Consider the following 25,227-nt stretch of genomic DNA (forward strand, 5'->3'; position numbering starts at 1 on the left):
CACAGCTGGTGGCTCAATGGAAGGTGTCATCCCTCTCTGCTTGCCACTTGCTAGGTCATAGATAGACCCTGGATCCAGTTGTGGGCCCCCAATACAAGAAAGATATTAATAAGCTGGAAGGACTTAAGTACAGGGTTGCCAAAATGCTTGGGAACTTGGAGCGCTTGCCCTGTAAGGAGATGCTGAGGGTCCAGAGTTTGTTCAGTTGGAGAAGAGGTGGGTTCAGGGGGACCCAGCAGCAACCCCCAGTTCCTATGCAGAGGGCAACAAGAAGAGGGAGCCAGGCTCTTCACAGTGGTGCCTGGTGGGAGAACGAAAGGCAATGGGCATAAGATGAAGAAAGAGAGAATCATACTGGATATGAGGAATAAATTTTTCACAGTGTGGATAGCAAAGCTTTGGAGCAGGTTGTTCAGAGGGCCTGTGCTGTCTCCTTGGAGGTTTTTGAGACCCCACTGGATAAAGACTTGAGCAACCTTGGTCTGACTTCATACGTGACCCTGCTTTGAGCAGAAAGTTGAACTGGACACCTCCAGAGGTCCCTTCCAACCTGAATTATGCATGAATCAGTGGAATTTTATCCATAGTTAGTAGTCTGTAATGTGAATTTTCACAGATTGCATGTATTTTATGCTTTTCTATTTTTAAAACAACCATCAGGCATTGTTACTGCATTTTGTCTCTCTGCACAAGCTAAGGTCAGTATAGCATGATTACCATAATGAGGTACATGACCTTAACATAGGTAGGAAGCCCTAACTCATTAAGTTCACCTAATTTGGAAATGGTGACATGCTTTCACAGAATGTAGATGACTTAATCTGATTTTTGTTTTCTACCACGGCTTCCTGTAGACTACTAAGGCAAATGCCACATCTTAGTCCTTACTTCAATGTTCAAAGATAAGCAACATTGTTTTCTAAAAGACTTGAAGTCTGGGATGTAGGAATTGTTAGACAAGTTTATTTGGTGTACATAATACAACTGCCTATGACAGTGAATTGGGAATTCTATACAGAGGTCAGAAGGTCTTTAATGGCTTTATAAATGAATGATTTTTTCTGAGAAGGAAGAGTCACTGCAAATTCTACTACCTTTGGCTCAAAGGTTGTACTCCAGCATCCACTCTCTAAATGGATGGGACAGTAAATAACACTGTGTATGAGATTTAAAAAGAAAAAAACAACCAACAAAACCCCCTAAACCTTCTTAAGGATCCAAACATTTTTGTCCCCAGGGTAAGCACATGTGAGTAAGTGTATGACCTATGGTAATTTCCTTATTGCACAATAAAAACATTTAAATAGTTGAGTGAATAGTGAAAGATAAAAACCATGGTAAAAACAATATTGGAAATATCTGTAGTGCTTTAATTATGTTTACATATTCACCTGTAGCCATAATAGTTATTCTGCAAATGTGCAGTCTGAAAAATATATTAAGCAAAACCATGTCAGCGTGTCAGGTGCAAAGGTGAAATCCACTCTGGAATCATGAGATAAACTGGTGTGACTGTTCTAGATTTTTTTTTAACCTTATTTCTGCTATCTGTTGCTACTTTTTATCACCTATGCTGTATTTTTATGGCACATCTTAAGGTAGTTTTTCCATTACTATAATTTATATCAGTGTTCATAATAATATTTCTGTATCATAAATATTGAAAATAGTAATTTTGTGTTAATACAGTTTATATAGAGTGAGGGAAATACACAGAGCAATACATGGGTGTTCTTTACTTTCTTATACTGTGGTGTGAAACAGTAGCACATTAACCTGCAACATTGACATGGACCCAGAATTATAGCAGAGAGTCTAAATGGCCATTGTTTTTATTTACCTGCCTTGAAGAGAGCTGTCAAGGGCAGATACCTTAAGAAATTAATTAGACATGATATTGGCACAACTAGCTGAAGCACTGAGCCTAATTCAGTGCTTTGACATAAAAAGGTGATTCACACTTATGCTTGGAATTAGCCAAAGCAGGAAGAAAAGAGTTAACTTATTTTGAGGGTAGGAATACTTGAGAAGCAGCTGAGATAGCAAGGAATGGTTATAATGTAAACAATAATTTTTCCCAACAGTACTTTCAAGGTAGTTTCCTAATTCTTGATACAGCCCTCCTAGGCTGTTGTAGTAATATTTTCCTCTACAAAGTAACTTGCATGGCCTTTGTAATTTTAAGATATTACTATCATATTTTGGTATATCTGTCTTTGATTTTAACCATTAGTGCAAAACCAGTATATGCTTACTAAGAACATATATTGTCAACTATAATGAAGGCTGTGTTTTCTCTAATATTCGTATTTTTAAATTCCAGTTATATTGGACACTAACAAAAAAAAAAATCAGTGAAGACTAACCAAGACTGACCAGCCAACTAACTAAAGTGAACAGTCTTTTTGCTACCACAAAACCCGAAAAGGAGAAACAAGGAAACGTTGTCTGTAGAATTTAATTTGCTATTGGTATTGTTCCCATAGCTGCTCTTCCTTTACTGCCCACAGAGGCATATGAAGGGTGGAATCATTCTCCACACTAGCATTGACCTCCTCAAGGACCAAATATATTCTGCTATGTAAATGTTGCATCAGAACACTTGGGGTTTAAAAAGGAGAAAAAAAAAAGTAGGGGGAGGAGGGAGATGGTGAAGGTGATCTGCTCAGTACAATTCCATTCCACCTGACAGACTTCAGAATTTACAAAGCAAAGATGGGAAATCAGGGTTTTTTTAGGGAATATAATGCTGGCTCTGAACATTTAAGATCTTCAGAGGTGAACAGAGAATCAGCTTATGAAACCTGAAATTGTCTTCCATTTTGGTACAATTTGCTTTACTCTCCTTTCTGTCCTTTTGTTGGTCAGCAGACTTTTTTTTTTTTAACCAAAAACCAGACATCTTGGCTAAATGCTCAGTATGAATGCTAAAAAGGGCATCTCTACTCCGTAAGTTTACATTGGAATCACAGCAGTGCAGTGGAACAGGAATGAAACATAAAAGTATTTGCAAAGCAGGTGTTTTTATTTTTTTTTAACAGGTTCTTATTACAAGAAAACAAGAGTGGGAGAAAAAATACTAGTTTGCACATATCCAGATATACAAAACCACAAGTCACAATTCTGTTGGTCACAGCTAGCATTTTTTAAGAAGACCTTGAATTTAAAAAAAAAAACCTATATATTTGTCCTTACTAGGTATCCTGGATAATCTTGCACTAGAGTTTGTGCAGAAATTGCATACTGCATTGTTCTGCTGATTTTTTTTATATAATATTTTTTTTTGTTTTTTAACTGAATTTTTTATATGTTTTGTTCATCTGTGTTTGTGTTTTAATTACAGGTGCTGTTCTTACGTAGGTCGAAGGGGAAATGGTCCTCAGGCTATATCTATAGGCAAGAACTGTGATAAGTTTGGTATAGTTGTCCATGAGTTGGGCCATGTGATAGGCTTTTGGCACGAACATACACGACCAGACCGTGACGACCATGTCACCATCATTAGAGAAAACATCCAGCCTGGTGAGATACTCTGATAAGTATTTTGGAAGAAAAAAGTTTGGTTTTGGTGTTTTCTCTCTTAAAACTGAACACTGAATAGCAGAAATTAACTGAGTAACATAGATGACCATTTATGCCTGCTATTCCTCTTAGCCAGGCTGACCTCAAGCGGATTCACAAATTAAGTACTGCAACTAAAATACAATCTTTTCTGAAGATCTGGCCAAGTAGTAAGCCATTAAATAGTATTAGCTAGAAGGAGAGAAATAGTAATCATGCTCAAAAACTTTGAAAGAAGCCATTGCTCTTAAAGCCCTTTAAAAGTCACATTTCTGTGCTTGAGAAAGGGCTTTCCTTTTGTAGTCTTTACTGAATGGTAAGTAGAAACATGTTTATAGCTTTTTAGCCGCCCAAGAGATTTAGATCTCAAAGGTAAGCTGAGGACTTTGAATCTGTGTCAAAGATGGGCACTGTTCCCACGGTTTCCAAATTACTCTGTCTCTACAGAGTTTGCAGCTTTAGCCAGTGGCCTTGGCATTCTTGAGACAAAGCATCTGAGGAACCTGAGAACTTTAAACTGTGACTGTCATCTTTTTGTCAGTATAGCTGTTGTGCCCACACTTGTATTTTGTGGGCAAGGTGGGAGGGAACTAGGCATGTTTCATTTGCAGTGTTCATAAATGCATGTGGTATTTGTGAAACGCTGATTTTGATTTAGGGGAATTCTGTGCTTAAGAAGGGGTGAAATTAGAAAACATCCAATGATAGCTTGGAGTATTTGTTCCTGCAGAAAATGTTTTTTAAAAAAATAGATTTGAGATGCAATAAATCTTTGCTACCTCAACTAGGACTTGGAAGATGACTGGCAGATGATACACACTCTCACAAGTCTCTGAAGTCCTGAAAGGCATGCACATCTATGCCTTCCTTCTGTTCTTTCTATGTCATTGACTTATGTAGATTCCATAAGTTCTCTTCCCCGAGGCTTTTTTTCCGATGGGGTAAATCAGCTGGAATGCCATCCTCAGCCTCCTGCTCTCTCCTTTCAGTTATCTCTAGTTTCTGGCTGAAACCACTTCTGGTGGCATGACATGAGCTTGAGGATCACTAAATGAGATCAGGAAGTCATGGCCACCAAGACATTTGACTCTTGTCATATTACGCAAATTATGTTGGTTAATAATGTTAATGTCACTGCAGTTTTTTGCATGACACCAAAGGAATATGATTTGGAGTAAGGGGTACTTTGCATCTCCTAATACACTGATTAGGGCAAAGAACTTCTGGTTTGGAATTATCAACTAAGTATAATTCTTTTTTTCTTCTGCTTTTGTTAATTTGCAATGTCTGTCTCTTGAAAATGTGACTGCACAGAATCACAGAATCGCAAGGGTTGGAAGGGACCTCGGGAGATCATCTAGTCCACCCCTCCTGCTAAACCAGGTTCTCCTAGAGCATGTTACACAGGAGAAGGAGACTCCACAACCCCTCTGGGCAGCCTGTTCCAGTGCTCTATCACCTCCTCACATTTAACTGAAACCTCTTATGTTTCAATTTGTACCCATTGCCCCTTGTCCTGTCACTGGGCACCATTGCAAAGTGTCTGGCTCCATCCTTGTGACATCCACCCTTAAGATATTTATATGTGTTGATGAGGTCCCCTCTCAGTCTTCTCTTCTTCAGGCTGAACAAGCCCAACTCTCTCAGCCTTTCCTCATAGGGGAGATGCTCCAGTCCCTTTATCATCCTAGTTGCTCTCCTCTGGACTCTTCCTAGGAGTTCCTCATCTTTCTTGAACCGGGGACCCCAGAACTGGACACAGTACTCCAGGTAGTGGTTGTGTTACGTGGGGTCTCAGAGACCATCCTTTGCTGAAGCAAACTCTCTTTGGTATCCAGCCTAATGAGTCTGCAGTGAGGAAGGTTGTTCTAGGGTCTTTGCTGTCAAAATTATTTCTTTCCGGAATTAAGAACCAAGCCAGCAAATTTTATGGATTTTTCATGAAGTGCAACATAATGTGTGGGGCCTTTGTGTGGGTTAGGTGAATGAGAACAGTCTTTCTAAATGCTAAATATAGGAGTTTGATGTGTGTTTCAGAAGATGTCTGCCCTCTTGGTTAATAAAATCACACAGTTACTCCCAAATAGCTAAGATTTATGAATGTCAGTGAGTGATTAGGTTAGGATCTTTGTTGTTTTTCTTTTCCTGTTTGGCTTTTAACTTCACAAATAAAGGTATTAAAGAAACTTTAATAATCAATCATTCATAGGTCAGGAATACAACTTCTTGAAGATGGAGCCTGGAGAGGTGAACTCCCTTGGGGAACCATACGACTTTGACAGCATTATGCACTATGCCAGGAACACCTTCTCAAGGTTGGAGTCTCAGGTTATACCTTTTGTCTTTTAATCCTATTCCTCCCTATGATTGCCAAGAACTATGCTTTTTAAAGTATTCTGAAATCACTTAAAATATCCTTTGTGATATAGTATTCTCACAGCAGTCAAAGGACAGCTTGTTTAAGTCAGAATAATTTCATTATATTTTTAAATGTGTTTAGTTTCTGCTCAGTTTCAAAGCAGCCTTTTCATCTTTCTTCAGTTCTTTAGATTTTAAGACAAGATAATCTGGAAACATCATTTCATATAATACTTTCTTTTTGTCTCCACAAAAATTTAAATTTAGAAAAACCAAGTGAGTGAAATGGTTAGGAATTTTGTGTAGCATAATCTGTTCTCTTAAAGAGAAATGTCGTTTGATGAATAATGCCTGAGTAACTATGGATTACATTAGTAGAACACATTATGGTATTAGGACATCTACCACGCAAGCCACAGCCTTTGCTAAGGACTGCAGTCAACTCTTCTCTATGGTTTGTATCGATTGTTACTGTCATCAAAACCATATAATAAAGAGTTCTGCTGGTTTTGCTCTGGCCTGTTGCAGGCTGATCCATTCCCAACTCCATAGTACCTCACGTGGGGCTTACTCTGAAACTCTGCATGGATGTGGGGAGCTGTGCAATGAGCTGTTCCCATACGATAGCCCTACTCTGAAGAATAAGTGAATGAGAAGTCTTTCACCCAGCCTCCTGTTATATTTCATACTAAGTTGTAGTTCAGCTAATTACTCTCTAAAAATACCAGAATAATGTAAATTAAAAGAAGCCTCAAAAAAACCCGAACCAAAAATGCTAGTTTGAAAAGTTATGTACTTAGCTTTTTTTTGTCCAATTGGTGCATTTTAAGGCAAAAATACTAGGCAATCTGAGACTCTGAAGTAGACTGAAGACCACCAGAAACCTCACCAGCCTTTGCAAATTTCTTAAGCATGTTCTCCTTGATATAAATTATATTGTTAAAAAACAATCCTACCAAAGGATGTATTCAGCATACACATAATTCACCCCTGGAAGAGCATGGGAATGAGCCACATCAGGTAGATATTAGTCACATTGCTTAATCCAGTTACAGGTACACTACTTTAAGGAAGACATTATAAAAGCCTATAGAGTAATTTAACAAGATGGAATCCCTCACAGTCCTAGGGCAATAACAACATCAAGATAATATGATTTGTGAGCCCTGATCTCACCACTTTCCAAGCTGGCAAAAACTGATAGTGCCATGAGTAGGCATGCCCTGCCCTAAGGTACAAGAAGTTGTTACTTCATACTGTTCAAAAAGAACCAGCAGACTCTTGAGGTCATGTATTGATTTTCACTGAGTTATCTTGAAAGCATGAGTCATGCTCAGTGTGGCATATTGCCAGCTGTTTGTTAGACTTTACTCACCCATATAAGTTGTAGAAATCACAAAACATCGTAAAGTTCTAGTCACACACAGTGATGTTGTTCATGCTGTATTAAAACTCTTACAGGTTGTTCCCTTATTGAAGTGCTAGGGCATATACAAAAGGATTATTTTAATGTTTTTCAAAATATAAATAGCATCAGTTTCAGGTTTTACTAAAAATGAGTGGAAAATATAATTTATAGATACAAACACTCTTCTGGAATAATAATGTGCCTTATTTCTAGAAATTGAATAATGTCATAAGTCATTTATTTCACTGTTTAGATTAGGGTAAAATCCTGAGATGATTCCTTTTTTGTGAAATTTCCGGTGATGCCATGAGAAATCTGACTGGGTAGAGAGAGCATTATGTACCTGCAATATCAAAATAGATTCACTTATTATAATTAAAAAACCAAGCTATGTTTATAAATAGTATTCCTAACTACAAATATCCTTACAGTTTAGTCATTTTGGGACCTACATTATGACTGAAAATACTAGTTTTACTTTTAAATAAAAGCCCTACAAGTATACAAGGAAGTATAAAAAAATTAAAGAACAGGAGAATCCAGTAACATATTAATCTGTTAACTTCCATTTTATGGGATTTGAGGGATTTTCAAATTCTGTAACTTGATAATAGAACTTAGTTTTGTACCTTACTCTTTTAAAATTCATTTGAGACTACCAAAATAATTTGGATCTTATTTAAAATCTTGAATTTGGAACAAATGTGCTTCTCTATTACGTCTAGTCATTTGGGTAAATGTTACTGAAATCACATATGGTAAATTGGTATATTTTATTGGTAAATTTGTAAATTTTATTGTAAAGCAAGCAGAGGCTGGCAAGTAAGAATTTATGGTTCAAAAGCAGCAGTGGCTAGAGTAGAGTTAGATATAACACCTGACAGGAGAAGGATTGGCAAATGTTCCTGACTTAACCTGCTCTTACACGTATAAGTCAGACTTTAAGACTTCCCTTAAAAACTTTGTTAGAAATAGGAACTTTGTAATTAAGAATTTTCTGATAGGGCATTATTTATGTATTTTTATATAATTTTATAATTATTTTTTCTATATAGCAAGAGCTTAACAGCAATTCCTTTTCCTGTGTAATCTAAATAATAGTAAGAGATTTCCCTCCTACTGTCTAACAGAAATATAAAAGCTGATATGTTAATTGATGTACTAAAAGAAGATTCTTTTTTGATAACTTTGCGTAAGTTTGCCAACCTGAAGAATTTTTGACATGTTTTCTGTATTTAAAGTTCTGCATTTTACCCTCTTAGTTATGCCAAATGTAAATTGTAGATTTACAAAATAGTATTACACACTCATAAAACTCAGACAGTTTTATGACAGAAACCTGATAGGGTTTTTTAGGGTCTATTTTTATTTTTATTTTTTTTAGGGGCATGTTTCTGGATACCATTCTCCCTTCCCGTGATGATAATGGTATACGACCTGCCATTGGCCAGCGTACTCGTCTAAGTAAAGGAGATATTGCACAGGCAAGAAAGCTGTATAGATGTCCAGGTATTGCACCACAAACAAACAAAACCCACATACTAGCAACTGTTTGACTTGTTGTTCAAGAGGAATGATACATTTTTTTTAGTCAGCTGCTCAGTAGTTTGTTTCCACGTTGGCAACTGATGTAGGTTGTTCAAGCATTGAATCATAAAAAAATCTTATAGGTAAGGTCTCTGTAATGCAAATCACTTAAGGACAGGTAAACTGTAAGAAACAACACTTAGTTTCATGACATTTCAGTCTTTGTTTTCCTTAGCTGTTCAATGACTAGAAAAAAAAAAAAAGACGTTTAATATCACTTCTGGTTTGCATATTGGTTGGAGTCTGTTTTTTCTGAATTCAAGTAGAGTGCAGAAAGAGCAAATTAAATTATTGCAATCAGCTCTGAACATGTTACATTTTTTGGAAATTTAACACATAACAAGCCAGGACAAACTAGGTTGTAACCTCTTTTATGGATTAATTGGTTAGATCTTATTACAAAATTTATACAGTTGTAACAGTTACATTTAGTATTTTAATATCTTCTGCCTAATTCTAGCACCCTATAATTTCAATGCCTATTAATGTTTTATCTCAAAATAGATGTGGGGTAGAGTTGCAGTCTGTCTCAGAGGTGTGAGTAGTAACCCTGTGGTTGCTCTCTTGTGCCAGTTCTTCTCTAAGCGCTGGCAAAGTGGTTGAAATCTCAAAGCAAAGGGTTTTACTTTCCTGCTCTAGTTATAGCTGAGACCAATTTTAACCTGTGGTGTAAACTGAAGCAGTTCAGAAGTGACATCTCTTAGCCAGAATTTGCCAGCAGGGTCCTTGTGGGAGTGTTAGATATACTAGCTCTGTGCCACCTAGGTTTTACAGCTCTTCTGCTCCTCATGGGAATTAATGGAGTCTCAGTAACTGTTTTAAGGCAAGATATATGGCTACCTTTTACCACCTGATCAGTACAGAAGGACTAAAAAGAGGGATCCCGACTGAAGTGATGGAGCTAATTCAGATTTGTATCAGCAGCAGTGGGATCTACTGCAGATCTGGGGGATCTGATGTGCATTTGATGTACACTGTACAGCTGAAATATGCTTTTCCTTTGTGCTGTAAGTACACTCAATTGTAATCTTCTATATACTGAGAACACACAGTGTTTCTGGGCCTACCAGAGGAGAAACCACTTCAACAACTTTCTTTAACAACTGTCCTTTTGGAATAATTTTTGTTCTTTACTTTTGGTACAGCAAGTACTTGAATAATGGCATTCTTCTTGGCAGCATTATTTCTAATAAGAGTATACAGAGAGCAATAATTTCATAAACACAGAGAATATCTATATAATTTGATAAAAGACATATTTTGGAGACAAAATAGTCTATAGAATCAAAACCGCTGTGACAGTAGCTAGTACCTTATGATCACGTTGACTTAAGAAAGAAAAAAAATTTTTAAATTACAACCTAGGTTTTTTAGTGTGTGTATAATACTCTTAACATGCATTTTCAATCAAGTGAAAAAGAGACAATATGCTTTTTGAGCTAATGTTCAAAGAGTTGTTCAGAGAAAATGTTCTTTTCATATAATTCATGAAAATCTGTAATAATGAGCTATCATTTCTTTTAATGTCTTGAAAGTCTTGTTGAAAGTTAGTTTCACAGTATTGTAAACCCATGGTTGTTCAGCAGTAGTGTGCACTGTAAAAGTAAGTTATTTTTTGCAGCACTGGTGAACTCACTTAGGAGGGATGATAAAAATGAATGGTGGTTGGAGGATCATGCTCCTTTTCTGACTTTTTGCGTTGGCAAACTTTGGGATAAAAGGCATTGGCTTTCTAGTCTTATTTGGATGAGCCAGTCTGTTAAAGAAAGTGAGTTTTAAGAGAGTGGAAAAAAGCAGAAGGTTTTCCTACAAATTCTAAATAGCATACTATTTAACATGCTATTTTTTCAGTTAATATTTTCAACACAAGCTGCATAACTGAGTAAGACAATGCAAACTTCAACATCCAGTAAAGAAAGCAAATCTGAAAGTTGCACGGTACTTGTGGTCTAATAAATTTTTCAGCAAATAGTGAGACTGAAAATTCAGACATTAAACTTCTGATTTTATGAAAAGAACCATATGATCACCATAGTATATAGCAATAAAATCCCTGACACTGTTGTTTTTGGAGGTGTGCTGTATTTCCTATTTCAGACAAAAGATGTTAATCATGATGTCTGCTCATGATAAAACAGCAGTGAGTATTTCAAACATTAATAACCTCTGCACTGTTTCATGTGTTCGTTTGTGTCGCCTTAAATGTAATACAATGAAAATGCAGAAAAGAGTAACTTAAATAAATCAGTATTTTCCAGAGATACACACTTCTTTGATAAAGGATTTTGTGGTAATGTCCATGTTTTATTTGGAGTTCTAGTTACTCCTGCAAGCAGTTTCTCGTCCAAGAAGCTTGCTGCATTTTCTGGGGCCTGTGAACATGAAGTTGAACTTGGGGCTGCTGAAGAATACAGCTGATCCTCACCACAGTGAGGCTGCTGAGCCTCCCAGGTTGTTTTAACTACTCAGCATATTCAGGGCCATTATTCAGGAAAGGGCTTAGTGGCCAAGAAACAGTTTTGAGCTTGGTGAAGCTGAGGCTTGAGATTTGATAACCTGTCTTTCATCAGCTGAGTAAGTGCCAGGACTCAACAACCTAGCAACAGCAATTTTGGTTGGTTTTTAACTTAGGATTTTTGTCAAAGGGAAGCATAATTGCTGATAGGGATCTGTTACATTTTAATACTGAATTACATTGTTACACGATAGAATAATAAGGAGAAAGCAAGCAACTAAGTTGAGGGTCCTTCCTCTGCCAATCCGATTTTGAGTGTCTTGGCATTTGAAAAACCAATCTTGAACTGGATGTATTACAATGGTTTTCAGACTGTCTAACAGAGTAATAGAATATGTTTTCTTCTGGTGTAGCTACTAAAAATTCAGTGCAGCGCACCTTTACAGTTCTATATAGAAATTGTCATTTATTTAAAACGTGTATGTGGTTTTATAGGAGCAAGAGAATAAGAAAGTGAAATTATGGAGAAGGATGCTCTTAGGCAGAAAGAGGACAAGAAATAAATGGGTAGAGTGGGACTGAATAATGGATGGGAAAGGAGGCTCTGACTGGCAGGTGAAGGCTGGTCAGAGGAAGAGAAAGTGGATGGAAGAAGTTCAGCAAATTTACAGATTGCCAGGGTCTGTGACAGTATGTGGAAGAGAGCAGATAAAGCCTGGCTCTCTTCTTTGCTGTTCTCACTGTTCCTCAGGCTTAACTTGCTCCCATCTCTATTAGATTAGAAAATTGTTTACCTTCAAAAGTCAGCCTTTATTCACTGTGTTAGATTAAGACTGTTTCCCTATAACTATAAAAAGGAATCAAGTCAACAGTAAGACACTGAGTTGTACTAAACTGATTTAAGTTTTGGATTTAGCAAGTACATTATCAGCAACAGATATTTTTAGGAGACTCTGGCAGTGATATGTGCCATATATGTATAGTTGTACAGACTTGGGGTTAAGTAAATAGTATTAAAGATCTTAATTCTCTTTGGAAAAAAGGTAAGCTTAAATTAGCCATATATGACAGTATGTATTTGCTAGTGCTGTGGACAGAGGAATGAGAGATGGTTCCTTAAGTGTCTTGGAGGATCTGGGCTTTGTCATTTGCAGATTTCACTGTAATCCTTGATCGAACTTGAGCGTGTGCCTAGGCCAGCCCAGAGAGGTGTTAGACACAGACTGTAATGAAACACTGCTGCAGAGTTCACTGGTAGAAATTGCTTTGTATAAGCATCTAATCTACCTGCTGCCTGCACCCATTGCTAATCTTTACAAGGAGAAGCAAAAATAATTTCCCTTTCCTTACCACTGAAAGGCTTATCAGAAATCTAACCTTCTCAAGCTGTAAAACAGATGGGAGATTGGTTTTTTTTGGTTGGAGTGTGTGTGTGTGGAGACCTAAAGCAGCATTTCTGCAAGTGGTCTAGCCTAGTAAAATTTATCTAAGGCATGACATTTCAGAGGGGGAAGAAGAATCAGAGAAAACATTGACAATATTAACTATTAACAATGGAATAAAAATTTGCAGATGTTTTATAAAGCAAAGGTGTATGAGTGAAGTTGTAATTAATTTCTTCTGACATGAAATATACTGAGACTAGTTCTTAGGCAATTTAAATAAGTGGCCCTTACCACTCATTTTCTTTCTACGTTTCTTTCTCAAAGCGGACTCCATTACTAAGTTATTATAATACACCTCTTTATAAGCCTAATTACAAATACTGTAGTTGCCACAGTCCAATTACAGAGAAAACCTTTACATTCTCTAGTGATAGAATTTTAACTGTTTCAATATACCATTGAGCCATTGCAGAGGAATGTGCTTTTAAACAAGAAATACCCAAATACCACCCTGTCTACAGCAGCTCTGCAGGCCAGCCTGGAACTCAGATCCCATAGATCTTTAATTCAACTATTGATTGGTATAAGCTGTTCTCGTTATAGTTCCCTTGAGTAACCAGGAATTTTAAATTAAATGGTAAATATGGTGGAAAAATGTCAAGCCCAAACATATTTTATAAATTCTAATTGTGTTAATTCTTAGTAGTTTTCTTATGCTTCCCTTAAATTCAGAGATATTTATGAAAATGTTGATTTGATAGAGAGCTCCCAGGCATTTAATATGGATATAAGTTAAATTGTTGTATTAACTAGCTTTATTCCATAATTCCTAGAAAAATAAAATGTTTCATGGCACCTTTTGCAACTTAAAATTCATAGTTTTAAGGCTATACACAACTTCTCTATATGGAGCATGGAGTGTTATTAATATTCTGGAGAAAATAATCCTGCACTCTGTATGAGAGAAAAATTCTGAAATATTTAAAAAAATGTAAAGTTATTATGCTTAGTTCATTGATGTGCTTACTTTTATAATGGTGATTTAGGGACTTTAGTAGAGTAAGGGATATTTATGCCTCCTTTACCCTTACTAATTGCAGGGTCTCATTTGAACTGATTTGATCTTATATGTCCCACATACTTGATAGCATTTTGTTTGCTTACATACTTCACGTTATGTGGTTGTGTACATTGCATGACTTCATAATCAACATTTGTGAGTCAAGGTTAATTGGAAAAAAAATGCAATGTGAGCAGAAAAGATTCGACAAACAGCATTCCCCATCTCTTGTCATGTCATCTACTCAAGGCTTGCTCAGTAACTGTAGCGTTGGTGAAATAGTTATAGCTAGAGTAAACAGAAGGTGCGCTAAAGCTTGAAATATGGTTGTATGCCTTGTGAGAGTACACTGATGTGGTGTTAGTCTCAATGAAGCCATGCATGGGGGGAAGAACAAGAGAGGGTTCTAAAAGCGGTGAGCAGAATACTTGGATCCTCATGGATCTCCTGAGTCATGCATGCATCTCTGTGCAGGGTATCTCCTCTTTGGGCTCTGCTTTCTGCTAGTCCTGTATAAGACTGTGATTTTACTCTTGGCCTTCTCTTAAATGCTTTACGTATGCTTTGTAAGTCTATGATACATTTTACTAGCACTGGGGGAACCCAGTACAGTACGCTGCAATTTATATAAGATTGCATTCACCGCTGTGTTAAAAAAAAAAAAATTGTGGTTACTTATGGATATACCCTTTTCACTGAAAAGGCTTTGTACAAAAATAATTATTTAGCACTGAATACTTTTTTGAATCTGTTGTTTCCTGTGGCTGCCTGCAATTTTTTAAAGATAAACCTACATTTTCAAATGAGGAGAGGAAAAGAATTGTTTTTTCATCTTTCATTCTTAAAGGACACGGTGACGGTGTCCTTTAAAAATTAAATTTTGGGGAGGCTACACTAGTCAGTCTTTTCTAGCCTCATCACAATAACCATTTCAGTGTTAGAAAGCATGTTTAATGCCTTGAATGTCACTTGTGCCTGATACTACAGTGTAGATGCATTTTAACAAGACAGCCTTTACAGCTGTGTTGTCTGTCTTTGTCATAAACAATCTATTTCTTTGTCCCCTTTTATTTAAAGACTTTCCAGATCATTTATAATTCATTGAGATTTTGATGATACAGTAGTTCACCTGCTGGCAGTGGTAATGCTGTAATTTGAAAGCACTGCAGATCTGATTACATTGTCAGTCATGGGATAATATTCTCAGATTCACATCTCGTATCACACCTGCAAAGTCGGTGGATGAAACAACTGGAATAAGGTCAAAAAAGGTGACTGACTGAGGTATGACACCCTACCTCAGTCAGTTTTAGTGGTGGAGAATGGCAGGAGCTTCCAATGCTATATTTTAGAGTGAAGAGGAATTATTAACCAGTCCACCAGCAGATAGCAGCGTGATTGACAGGTGAGATACAGGTGCTAAATGCTTCAATAATAAAGAATACAAAAGCCTTTGATATTTCAGGACTTTACATTTGCTTTATGTTATTACTCATATCTCTACAAATCACTGTTGCAAGAGATTCTGTTGAATATAGGATTTAGTTTTCTATACCAATATAAATGAGTGAGTTTAGGTCAGGTCAGTGTTTCATGTGGGCAAAGTACTAAATTAAATGAACCCACTGGCAAAATTCCAGTGTGGCTCCGATCATACCATGCCAGCTTTTGTTCTAGTTCTTAAAGGATATGTTAAAGGGTGTGGATAACTTTTTTTTTTTCACCAAAGTGAAGTTATATGTATAATTTTGCAGTTGATTGACAGCAATGATATTTTTAAGGCTGCTGTAATTTTCGTTATGTCAGCAGACAGCACACAAGTTCATGGAATAAAACATCCTGTGTAAAATAGAATGAATGTCAGACTGGCTTAAAATCATTGTTTTGAATAAATTGTAAAATAACTAATCTGTTTTCCATTCTGCATCTGCAGTGAGTTAAACGTATTCTGAGTAGATATTGGAAAGATGCATTTTTCTCTGTTAGGTGCATTCAATTTTATTTTTTTACTGTATTTTGTTTCTTTCAGCCTGTGGAGAAACACTACAGGAATCTACAGGCAACTTCTCCTCTCCAGGATTTCCAAATGGTTATCCTTCCTACACACACTGCATATGGAGAATCTCTGTGACCCCAGGGGAGAAGGTTTGTTAATATTCCCGCAGCTAAATGCTAATATTACTTTCAAAATATAATGTTGCCTTTCTTTAGCTTTTCATTTAAGTTAAAACTTGCATAATAATTGAAAACAATGGTGTGCCATAGAAAATGGGACCATGAACTATGTGCTACTGACTTGACTTTGGTCTGTGGCATTAGAACCACATCATCTATTTGGTGGCTGCCCATGTGAAATGAAGGTATGATTTCCATCTCCTACATGTTTGCATCACGAAATCCCTTCAAAACTGGCTTCCAATTCAGTTGGTCATTTGGTGCAAAGGTGGAAGAGGTAGTTCAGGTTCCTGAATGGCCTCTTCTCCAGCATGGGCTCTGGAGAGCTGACCAAGGTGTGTGAGGCTGACAGCTGGGCTCTGTCTAAGGAAGCTCTTAGTATGTCGAATGAGATGTTTCTAAAGTGAAACAGTAATACCATGTGGTGAAGAAAGTGTCATTGTAGGTGTTCCTTGGTCTCAGTTCTAGTGCATATAGTTTTACTTTCTGGGTGTCATGGTTTAACCCCAGCTGGCTACTAAGCACCACCCAGCTGCTTGCTCACTCCCCCCCTCACAGGGGGATGGGGGAGAGAATCAGAAGAGTAAAAGTGAGGAAACTCATGGGTTGAGATAAAAGACAGTTTAATAGGGAAAGCAAAAGCTGCGCATGCAAGCAAAACAAACCAAGGAATTCATTCACTGCTTCCCATGGGCAGGCAGGTGTTCAGCCATGTCTAGGGAAGCAGGGCTCCATCACGTGTAATTGGGAAGACAAACGCCATCACTCCGAACATCCCCCCCTTCCTCCTTCTTCCCACAGCTTTATATACTGAGCATGTCATCATATGGTATGGCATAGCCCTTTGGCCAGTTGGGGTCAGCTGTCCTGGATGGAACCCCTCCCAGCTCCTTGTGCCACCTGGCAGAGCAGGGGAAACTGAAAAGTCCTTGACTGGTGTAAGCACTGCTGAGCAACGTGTGACGGGTGAACCTTGGCTGAATGCCAGGTGCTACCAAGCCACTGTGCCACTCCCCTCCTCAGCTGGACAGGGGAGAGAAAAATACATAGAAAGGCTCATGGGTTGAGATAAGGACTAGTTACCATCATGGACAAAACAGGCTCGACTTGAGAAAACTCATTTAATTTATTAACAGTCAAATCAGAGTAGGAGAGGATAAAAAACCCCCTGAGTCTTAAAACAACTTCCCCCCACTGCTCCCTTCTACCTGGGCTTAACTTTACTCCCAATTTTCTCTACCTTCTCTCCCCCTGAGCTGCACAGGGGGACGGGGAATGGGGGTTGCAGTCAGTTCATCACATGTTGTTTCTGCTGCTCCTTCCTCCTCAGGGGGAGGACTCCTCACACTCTGCCCCTGCTCCAGTGTGGGGTCCCTCTTACAAGAGATACTCCTCCATGGACTTCTGCAACATGAATCCTTCCCATGGTCTACAGTTCTTCATGAACTGCTCCAGTGTGGATCCATCCTTTCCACGGGGTGCGGTCCTTCAGGAGCAGACTGCTCCAGCGTGGGTCCCCTGCGGGGTAACAAGCCCTTCCAGCAAACCTGCTCCAGCCTGGGGTCCTCTCTCCATGGGTCCACAGGTCCTGCCAGGAGCCTGCTCCAGTGTGGGCTTCCCATGGGGTCACAGCCTCCTTCAGGCATCCACCTGCTCTGGCATGGACCTTCATGGGCTGCAGGGAGACAGCCTGTCTCGCCATGGTCTTCACCATGGGCTGCAGGAGAATCTCTGCACCTGGAGCACCTCCTCCCCTTCCTCTTCATTGACCTTGGTGCCTGCAGGGCTGTTTTCTGTCACATCTTCTTTCTCCAGCTACTGTTCCCCAGCAGGTTTGTTTTGTTTTTTTTTTTTCCCTCCCCTCTTCTTAAATATACTATCACAGAGACACTACCTCCATTGCTGATGGGCTTGGCCTTGGCCAGCAGTGGGTCCACCTTGGAGCTGACTGACATTGGCTCTGTTGGACATGGGGAAAGCTTCTGGCAGCTTCTCACAGAAGCTGCCCCTATAGCCCCCCTGCCCCACTACCAAAATCTTGCCACACAACCCCAATACACAATTAAAACATCAGTGTGTTATCAACATTCTTGTACTAAATCTAGACCACAGCACTATACCAGCTACTAGGAAGAAAATTAACTCTGTCCCAGATGAAACCAGGATGCTGAGTATCAATTTTAGGGGAAAAAGTGGGGAAAAAAAATTGGCTTTGTGAGAGCAGTTTGGGGAAAGAAGTGTGCCATCCTAGTGAAAGCAAAACCTGTTCTTCTGTACACTTTCAAAACATGCCAGCTGAATCTTATGTAATTATTGGCTCAAATATTAGCCTGCCTCAGAATAAATAAGGATAGAGGGGATATTTCACCTGAGAGAAAATATGCAGGAAAACCCCCCTATGCTTCTTTACAAGAAGCAGTAGCCAATATTAAGCAGACCAATGCAGCCTAGAGTTGGAAATATAGAACCTAGTACCAGCCTCAGTACTGAAGAGTCCAAAGAGGAATACCCAGTATTTGCTCCCCCGAGATTTCTTTCAATTTTGTCAGTGGTTTCCTACTCCATATTGGACATAGTTTTCTCCTGATTGGAATACTTCATTCTGTGTTTCTTTTGCATCAGGGTCCCATTAGACACCAAGAATATGTGTTCTTGATGTGCTAATAGATCCTGAGGAGCTGTAAGAACATTTGCCGTTGTGGGGGATGAAAGCAAAGTCATTTGGAAAGCATTCACCCTTCTCTGGGCAAGAGCCAGAGACAGGAGGAAAAATAAACGCACTCGGTGCTGGGAGGGTGTGGGTGGCTCTGCAGGTTGGCAGGGAAAAACAAATGAAAACAGATGAATGAGAGAAGGTTAGCGCAGAAGATGCAAATTAATCTAGATAGGTAATTTTATGTCCCCATTGTGTTGCTGCTTTAGACATTGCTGTGAAAACAACAAAAATGGCTTAGATTTCTATTCCTCAGTGAAAAAAAAAACCAACTGTAGTGTTCATTTACAATTATTATTGCCTTTTGAAAACAGTATTAAAGTATGAGTTAGAAAATGGTCATGTTTAAGTATTCATAGCATACTCCAACTTTCTGTAAGCCTGTCTGTGGATGTTAGTGTAATTGTAATATATTTGTAATACCATTATGACTTGAGATTGTAACCACCACTGGAGCTGTATTGTATTGTACAAAAGCTTAATGGGGGGGGGAAGCCCCTGTCTTGAAGTCAGCAATGTAAGGAGACTGGCTCCATTCCCATCTTCCCCTCCCCCGCCCCGCCCCAATGGGGAAAAAGACCAAACAGATTTTCGTAATTGAAATTTGACATGACAAGTTGCGTCTGTTTGGCACTGTTCTGACCTCCAGCTCTCATAGTCTCCATATAGTTCAGCAAGAATGACGTAAATGGTATTTGTGCTAGTGTCAAAAGTCTGTTTTGTCAGTAGTGTTCCATAGGATATTGTCTGTCCTGGGAGAAAGAACCTTATTTGCAGCAAGTACTTGATGTGAATAGCAGATAGCAGAAATGAGGTCTAAACCTTACCTAATGCATATATCACAGTACCTTGCACACACGTTATGCTTGATCCCAGATTTTCTCATGTTCATGTTATCAAAGGAAAATAAAAATATCTTTGAATTTTTGGTCCTTTGTTTGCTGCTTTGACCCCGATAGATCTCAGGAGTGTTGTGTGGAAGTTAGAGTATGTATAAGTACATCACATCGTGTTCTGAAGTGTCAGTGAGCACTAGTGACCTAAAAATAAACTGAAAGTGCATCAGTCCAGATTGCCTAGCTCTTGTTTCTTATTTATTGAGAATTAACATTGTGCTGTTTGAGCATAGTTTAGAGGACTTCTATCCATGCTGCTTTCTGCAAGTACAGGCACTTCCAATCCTTGATGGCAGGAAATTCAATGAAGGACAGGGCTGCAGTGGTATGCCCTAAGCTGCAGCATTCCTTTTATTGATAGGCATCATAAATTACCAGCCCAACCTAAAATGTGTGCGTCCCTATTACTAAAACAAGGCAGTTCATTCACCTTTTACTTTCTCTCAAGATTTAAGACTATATGGTACACAGCTGTACACAATATATCTATATACAGAAAAATGTCTGGGGGAGGATGGTGTTAGTAATATTGTATGCCCTCTGTCAGGACAAATCCTGCCTTCTGGTGTGTAGAAATTTTGTTGGCAAAGGGAGTTGCAACTGTGCCAGTATTTTTTTTTTTTTAATCTGTCTTTTGAATAGGTTACATTACTTTCCAATTTTCCTTAATGTTTTACATGAATGATAAAATAGGACAGAGAAATCCTTGGTTGATATGGGAAAAAATGCCACCTGCAGAAAACTTAGTTAGTACTACCTGTTGTTTGCTATATATTTTGTACTTTTTTATCCCAGGCAGTAGGAGGTATGGTATATTCTCTCTGAAGCTTCAGTAGCATAATTGAATCTGCTGTGTAATCAATAATTCCTTAATCATGCTGACAAATACCCATTGATTGTTTTTCCTATGAAGAATTTCAGCCATCCTGTCCCCCTGAACAAGCTCTACCTTGTGTACATTTAATACTTTGCAGAATTGCAAATCAGAATCTTAAATATATTCATACTTGTTTGGTTCCCCACCAGAACTCATGGTGTGACAGATTGGGGGGGTCTGCCCATGTGCAGCTAATGAATTCTGGTCAATGTTAAGGAATTGCTGTATCATCAAACACCTTGGCATGTCAGAGTGAGAAAAGGCTTTGAAGGTTATTTCACATAGTTTTGAAGGTGTGGGACATTGAGGAGGCTATTACATTTTAATGGTTTCCCTTTAGATAGCAGCACTTTGAGACAATGACATGATCACACCTAAGTAAAACCATCCTTTTCCCAACTTTAGCCTGGCAACTAAGGTTTGGAAAAAGGTAGATTTCCAGACAGAAAACAGAAATCTGATGTTTCAGCTGTGTCATGGAAAACAGAAAACTTGTGGCTAGACTGGTGAGAGACCTCCAGGCTCTACACAGCTGAGCCAATGGAGGAAGTACAGGATGTGGCTTCCATAAGTTGCCTCCAACAGAGCCAGCAGGGTTAGCTTAAGCAGCTGTGGAAGGTAGCATAACCTTAATCCCGCTGTCTACATCTCATCTGGGTAGAGAAACAGGGTCCCTATTGTGAATCTCTGCCTGCACAGCTGGGGTTAGGTGAGCATGCATGGAAATGGACAAGGAGACTGCTGAGGGCAATAGGGTGTTCAAGTAGTATGGCTAGATACAAACAGAGCTACCTACTTATGGTCTGAGAAACTCAGGGAAAAAGAAGTTAACAGTTTAGAAGGAACTTGGACTGCACAGTGGATGAGCTGAAGAGAAGAGCAAAAATTTTTTTAGTTGGTGAGGCTTCTTATTTGAAGGACAATTTGAAGAAGGAACAGTTTGCAAAGGATGGACAGAGTTGCTGTGTGAATGGCAGAATATACAGGACCTCTCTGCCATCCTCAGAGGTAGATTCAAAAAGGACTTGGAAAAGAAATAGAAAACTGAAGCAGAGGAAAGCAGATGAATGATTGTACTTTTAGCCAGATCTGCATATTTCTCATGGAGAATAACTTGGTAAGAAGGTGGTTTTGGAATTCTGACAATATTTGTCCATTTATTTCTTCAGTACATGTCCCTGAAGGAGTGTCTGAATAGTAAAGACAAAATGCCCTGTAGGTTAGACATCTGGGAAAGGGTGAAGGTAAGCTAGAAGAGGTTTGAGAGGTGTAGCAGTAGGCAAAAGTGAAGAGGTGAGTTGTGGGGTTCCCTTTCCAGGAAGGAATGGCACTGGAAGCCTGTGTCCAGGAAATAAGACAGGGAAGTTGAAACAGGAGGTGCTGTAGTTAGACTGAAAGAAGCACGAGAGCATGTGGATGGACACAACCACAGTAAACTAGTGAATGCCATCTGAGAGGATCAATTAATGCTTTGATGCATGCTGGTTTTGGGTAAGCAATGTAATAGTCTGGAAATACTATGGCATTGAAAGATTTATATTGTAACACTGGAAAGAAAATGTTCTTCCTATTTTGCAAAATTAAAACAAATAAAACCATTCTCCACAAAGGCCCTGGTGAAAAACTGGCAAGAGAAAAATGAGAGCCATCTGTAGCTCAACGGCTGGACTGAAGATAGAGGTTGTTAGGTAGAAACCCAGATTGTAGTGCTTGCACTGCTGAGAGTGCATCCAAAGTGTGTGTGCTATGCTGACCCGAATCATTCCAGTTGCCCCTCTGCTGTTGAAATTTGTTCTACTTAACCTGACCAGCCACATCTGAAATGCAAAAGGAGCCTTAAAGTCTAGCTCACAGAACTTGCAGAGATATAGGAGATCTAGAATAAAACCTTGGATGTCTCAACATTGGAAGTTCAACTCCTTGGAGTTCAACAGTAGACTGTCTGGATGATTTCCTTACTGGCTTTCACAAAAAACACCACCTCCCAAAAACTATAAGCAACATTCCCTCCTTCCTCCTGCCCTCAATTCCCTACCTGCTCTAACTTTAAAAGCACTGATTTGATTTATTTTCTATATAAAAAAAAACTTCATTGTTCTAATTTACTGAATGATTAAATGGGTGAGCATTTCACTATCTTTTTAAATTCCATGCTTATGAACGTGTCCCCTACCTACATAATGCAAGATATTAATTGAAACTGGTTTTTCCATTAGGGCTTAATTTGCTTTGTTTTTCAAAGTACAGGGCAGGGGTATCTATACTGAAAAATAGTTCAAGAAATTAGAATATCTATTACTGCTGTGCTTTCAGTATGAGGAACATGTTTTCCTTTGATATATTCGTTTCTGCTCTAATTTCTAACACAACAGAATGAAGGGATTGCACAGCAATTGTGTCTGATTTCAGATTAGTCCCTTTTCATCTCTGAGCTCAGGAAGCCTACAATATCATTTGATGGCTATTCATTGTTATAGGTCTTTATAACTCAGAGTGCCAATGGCAGCCTGGACATGAGTTACTATTATGTAAATAGATTTCCAAAATATCAAACTAACACTGAAGCAGACATTCTTTGCATATAGATATGAGGCTAAATTATTTCCTCCCTTTGTGGCCCTAAAATGACAGAAGGAAGGGGCCAAAAGAGAGGGGGCAGGCTATATTTGTTGCATCTGCAACACTAAAAATGTACCAAAGCTGCTTGCAGGATGTTCCCATTGAGAGCACAGTGCTAGAGGCAGACTGCTGTTTAAACAACCGTTTTGCAGGTTTTGTGGATGTGGTAGGAGCTTGGGGATATAAATGTTTGGCCATACTCAACCATCAGAACAAATATTCATTTATTCAGTGCTGTCCTGATGGTCCTTGGCATGCTTCGTGTCCCATACCTTCATCCCACAAGGCTGTGGCTGCCAGCATAATGTGTCTCATTATACAGGACTTCTGGCTGTTGAGTTTTATGTGTAGCCGTACAGATGTTTTCTGTTTCCCACGGCATCATGGTAGTAAAGGCAAAAGCTGAACAGAATCGCCTGTGAGCTTGGTCTTCCACCCAAACAGTCAGTAGTGTTAGCACAGGGGCATAGGGGAAGATATAGCTTTTAAGTCAGAACGTTTCCTATTCTCCATTGAAAACAAAAGAGATTTTTGAAAATGTAATTGCTCGTATGCATGTACTTCGTTTGAAAGCAAAAGCCCTGCTAGCCTAATGTTAAGACACATAGTGTTTTGCTATGAAAGATTGTCTCCATTTTGCACTGTTTGGAGAAGTCTTACCGTGACTCTCTACCACCTACACACCCAAACCACTGAGCTTTATATTACCTTTAAATTAGCTTCCTCTAATAGCTAATAGTTTTTATCTTCTTAAAATCAAACAGTCTGAAAAACTTCTGCCTTTCTGGTTTAATACTGCACTATGGTGCAGTATGGTTGGAGAGACACACAGTGCCTTCAAAGGAGATGGAAGTAAACCATCCCGTCTGACTGTCTGGGCCCGTTGTTCCAGTTTTGGTGTTATGTTGCCTCCTTGCAGCTGGACCAAGGGTAAATTTCTCTCCTTTCAACTGACACTCACAGCTGCTTTGTAGGCTGCCATGGAGACATATTTTTGCAGTGAGAGGTATTTGCTATGGTGCAGCAATTAATGTTTGCTTTATAATAGCAGGTTTCAATTGTGAATTCCTAGGATCAAAGCTAAAAACAAAACCACTTCTATGCTCGTATGCGAATAAAGATTTTTAGTTAGGTTGAAATATTCATTTATCCACACTGAGGAACTGATTTGGCAGAAGATAAATTCTTTTTCCAAATACACCTAAATCCAATGAAAGGGTATGAATTGAAAATAACTTTTTAATACAAAATATGAATTATTTTTAATCTTGTTGTTTTAGACTTATCCCTGAAATTGCAGGACATGATGTTAAGACTTGTCCCAGTCAGTTAGGGCCCAAACTGTAGCTATTGTGTCATCCTGTGATCCGGGATGAATCTCATTCCTGTGTTAAAAGTGTAAGTTTATGACAATTTAGGATTAGTATTTCTAAACCAAAGAGGTATAATGTGTCTAGGGTAGTCCTGATATTAAGTATGGAAAATATCCCTATTTACAGATGTGCTCAGTAAAATTGGGAGTCCAAGTTCAAAAGTTCCAGAAATGCACAGAACTCAGATTCCTATATAAAAAGCTTTATTATAGTTTCATTTAGAGTCATTAAGGGACTGTGTACCATTTGTTTTAGTAATACTGCTTTCAGCATTACTGTCCACCATTGTCAATATTTAACTTATCTGAATGTAAATTATCTTGTCAAAACAGTAGTAGAAGGAAACACAAACCAAAATAAAACAACGGTTTTTTGGTTTTTTTTTTTACTGCTGTCAGTGCTGATTATAGTCAGAATACAATGGATGAGGAATTGGCAGGAGAATTGTCAAATAACATACTTTAAATTATATTAGCACATTATTTAAACTTATTATCATTCTCAATGTTTTTTTTTTCAGTGAAAAGTTCCCTGTAGGCAATTAAATGTGAGCAATATGTCTTGAATCTGCTCAAATATGTAAGATTAAATAAAAAACTTTTACTGTTCCCAAACAACTTTTACTTACTATAAGAAATAATTGAGGAGAGGTTAATTAAGTGTCTAAGTGGTTGGAATCCTGTTACAGGTGACCTCTCTGGCTTCAGTTCTGCAGAATGTTGTTGTGATTGTTTTCTAATATTAACCACACAATTTAGGT

The 25,227-nt window shown here is 38.4% G+C and overlaps 1 protein-coding gene across 1 annotated transcript in view; it reads left to right on the top strand.

The window, feature by feature from the left end:
* TLL1 (tolloid like 1) overlaps positions 1-25,227 on the top strand; it is a 144,440-nt gene that overhangs the window by 82,482 nt on the left and 36,731 nt on the right. Inside the window, exons 6-9 of the mRNA XM_009636352.2 lie at positions 3,344-3,522; positions 5,771-5,876; positions 8,712-8,836; positions 15,844-15,959. Of these exons, the coding sequence (XP_009634647.1) occupies positions 3,344-3,522; positions 5,771-5,876; positions 8,712-8,836; positions 15,844-15,959 (526 nt within the window). The remainder of the gene's footprint in view (positions 1-3,343; positions 3,523-5,770; positions 5,877-8,711; positions 8,837-15,843; positions 15,960-25,227) is intronic.

This window comes from Egretta garzetta, unplaced genomic scaffold (genome assembly GCF_000687185.1).
Source record: "Egretta garzetta isolate BGI_Z169 unplaced genomic scaffold, ASM68718v1 scaffold174, whole genome shotgun sequence".
Taxonomy (NCBI): domain Eukaryota; kingdom Metazoa; phylum Chordata; class Aves; order Pelecaniformes; family Ardeidae; genus Egretta; species Egretta garzetta.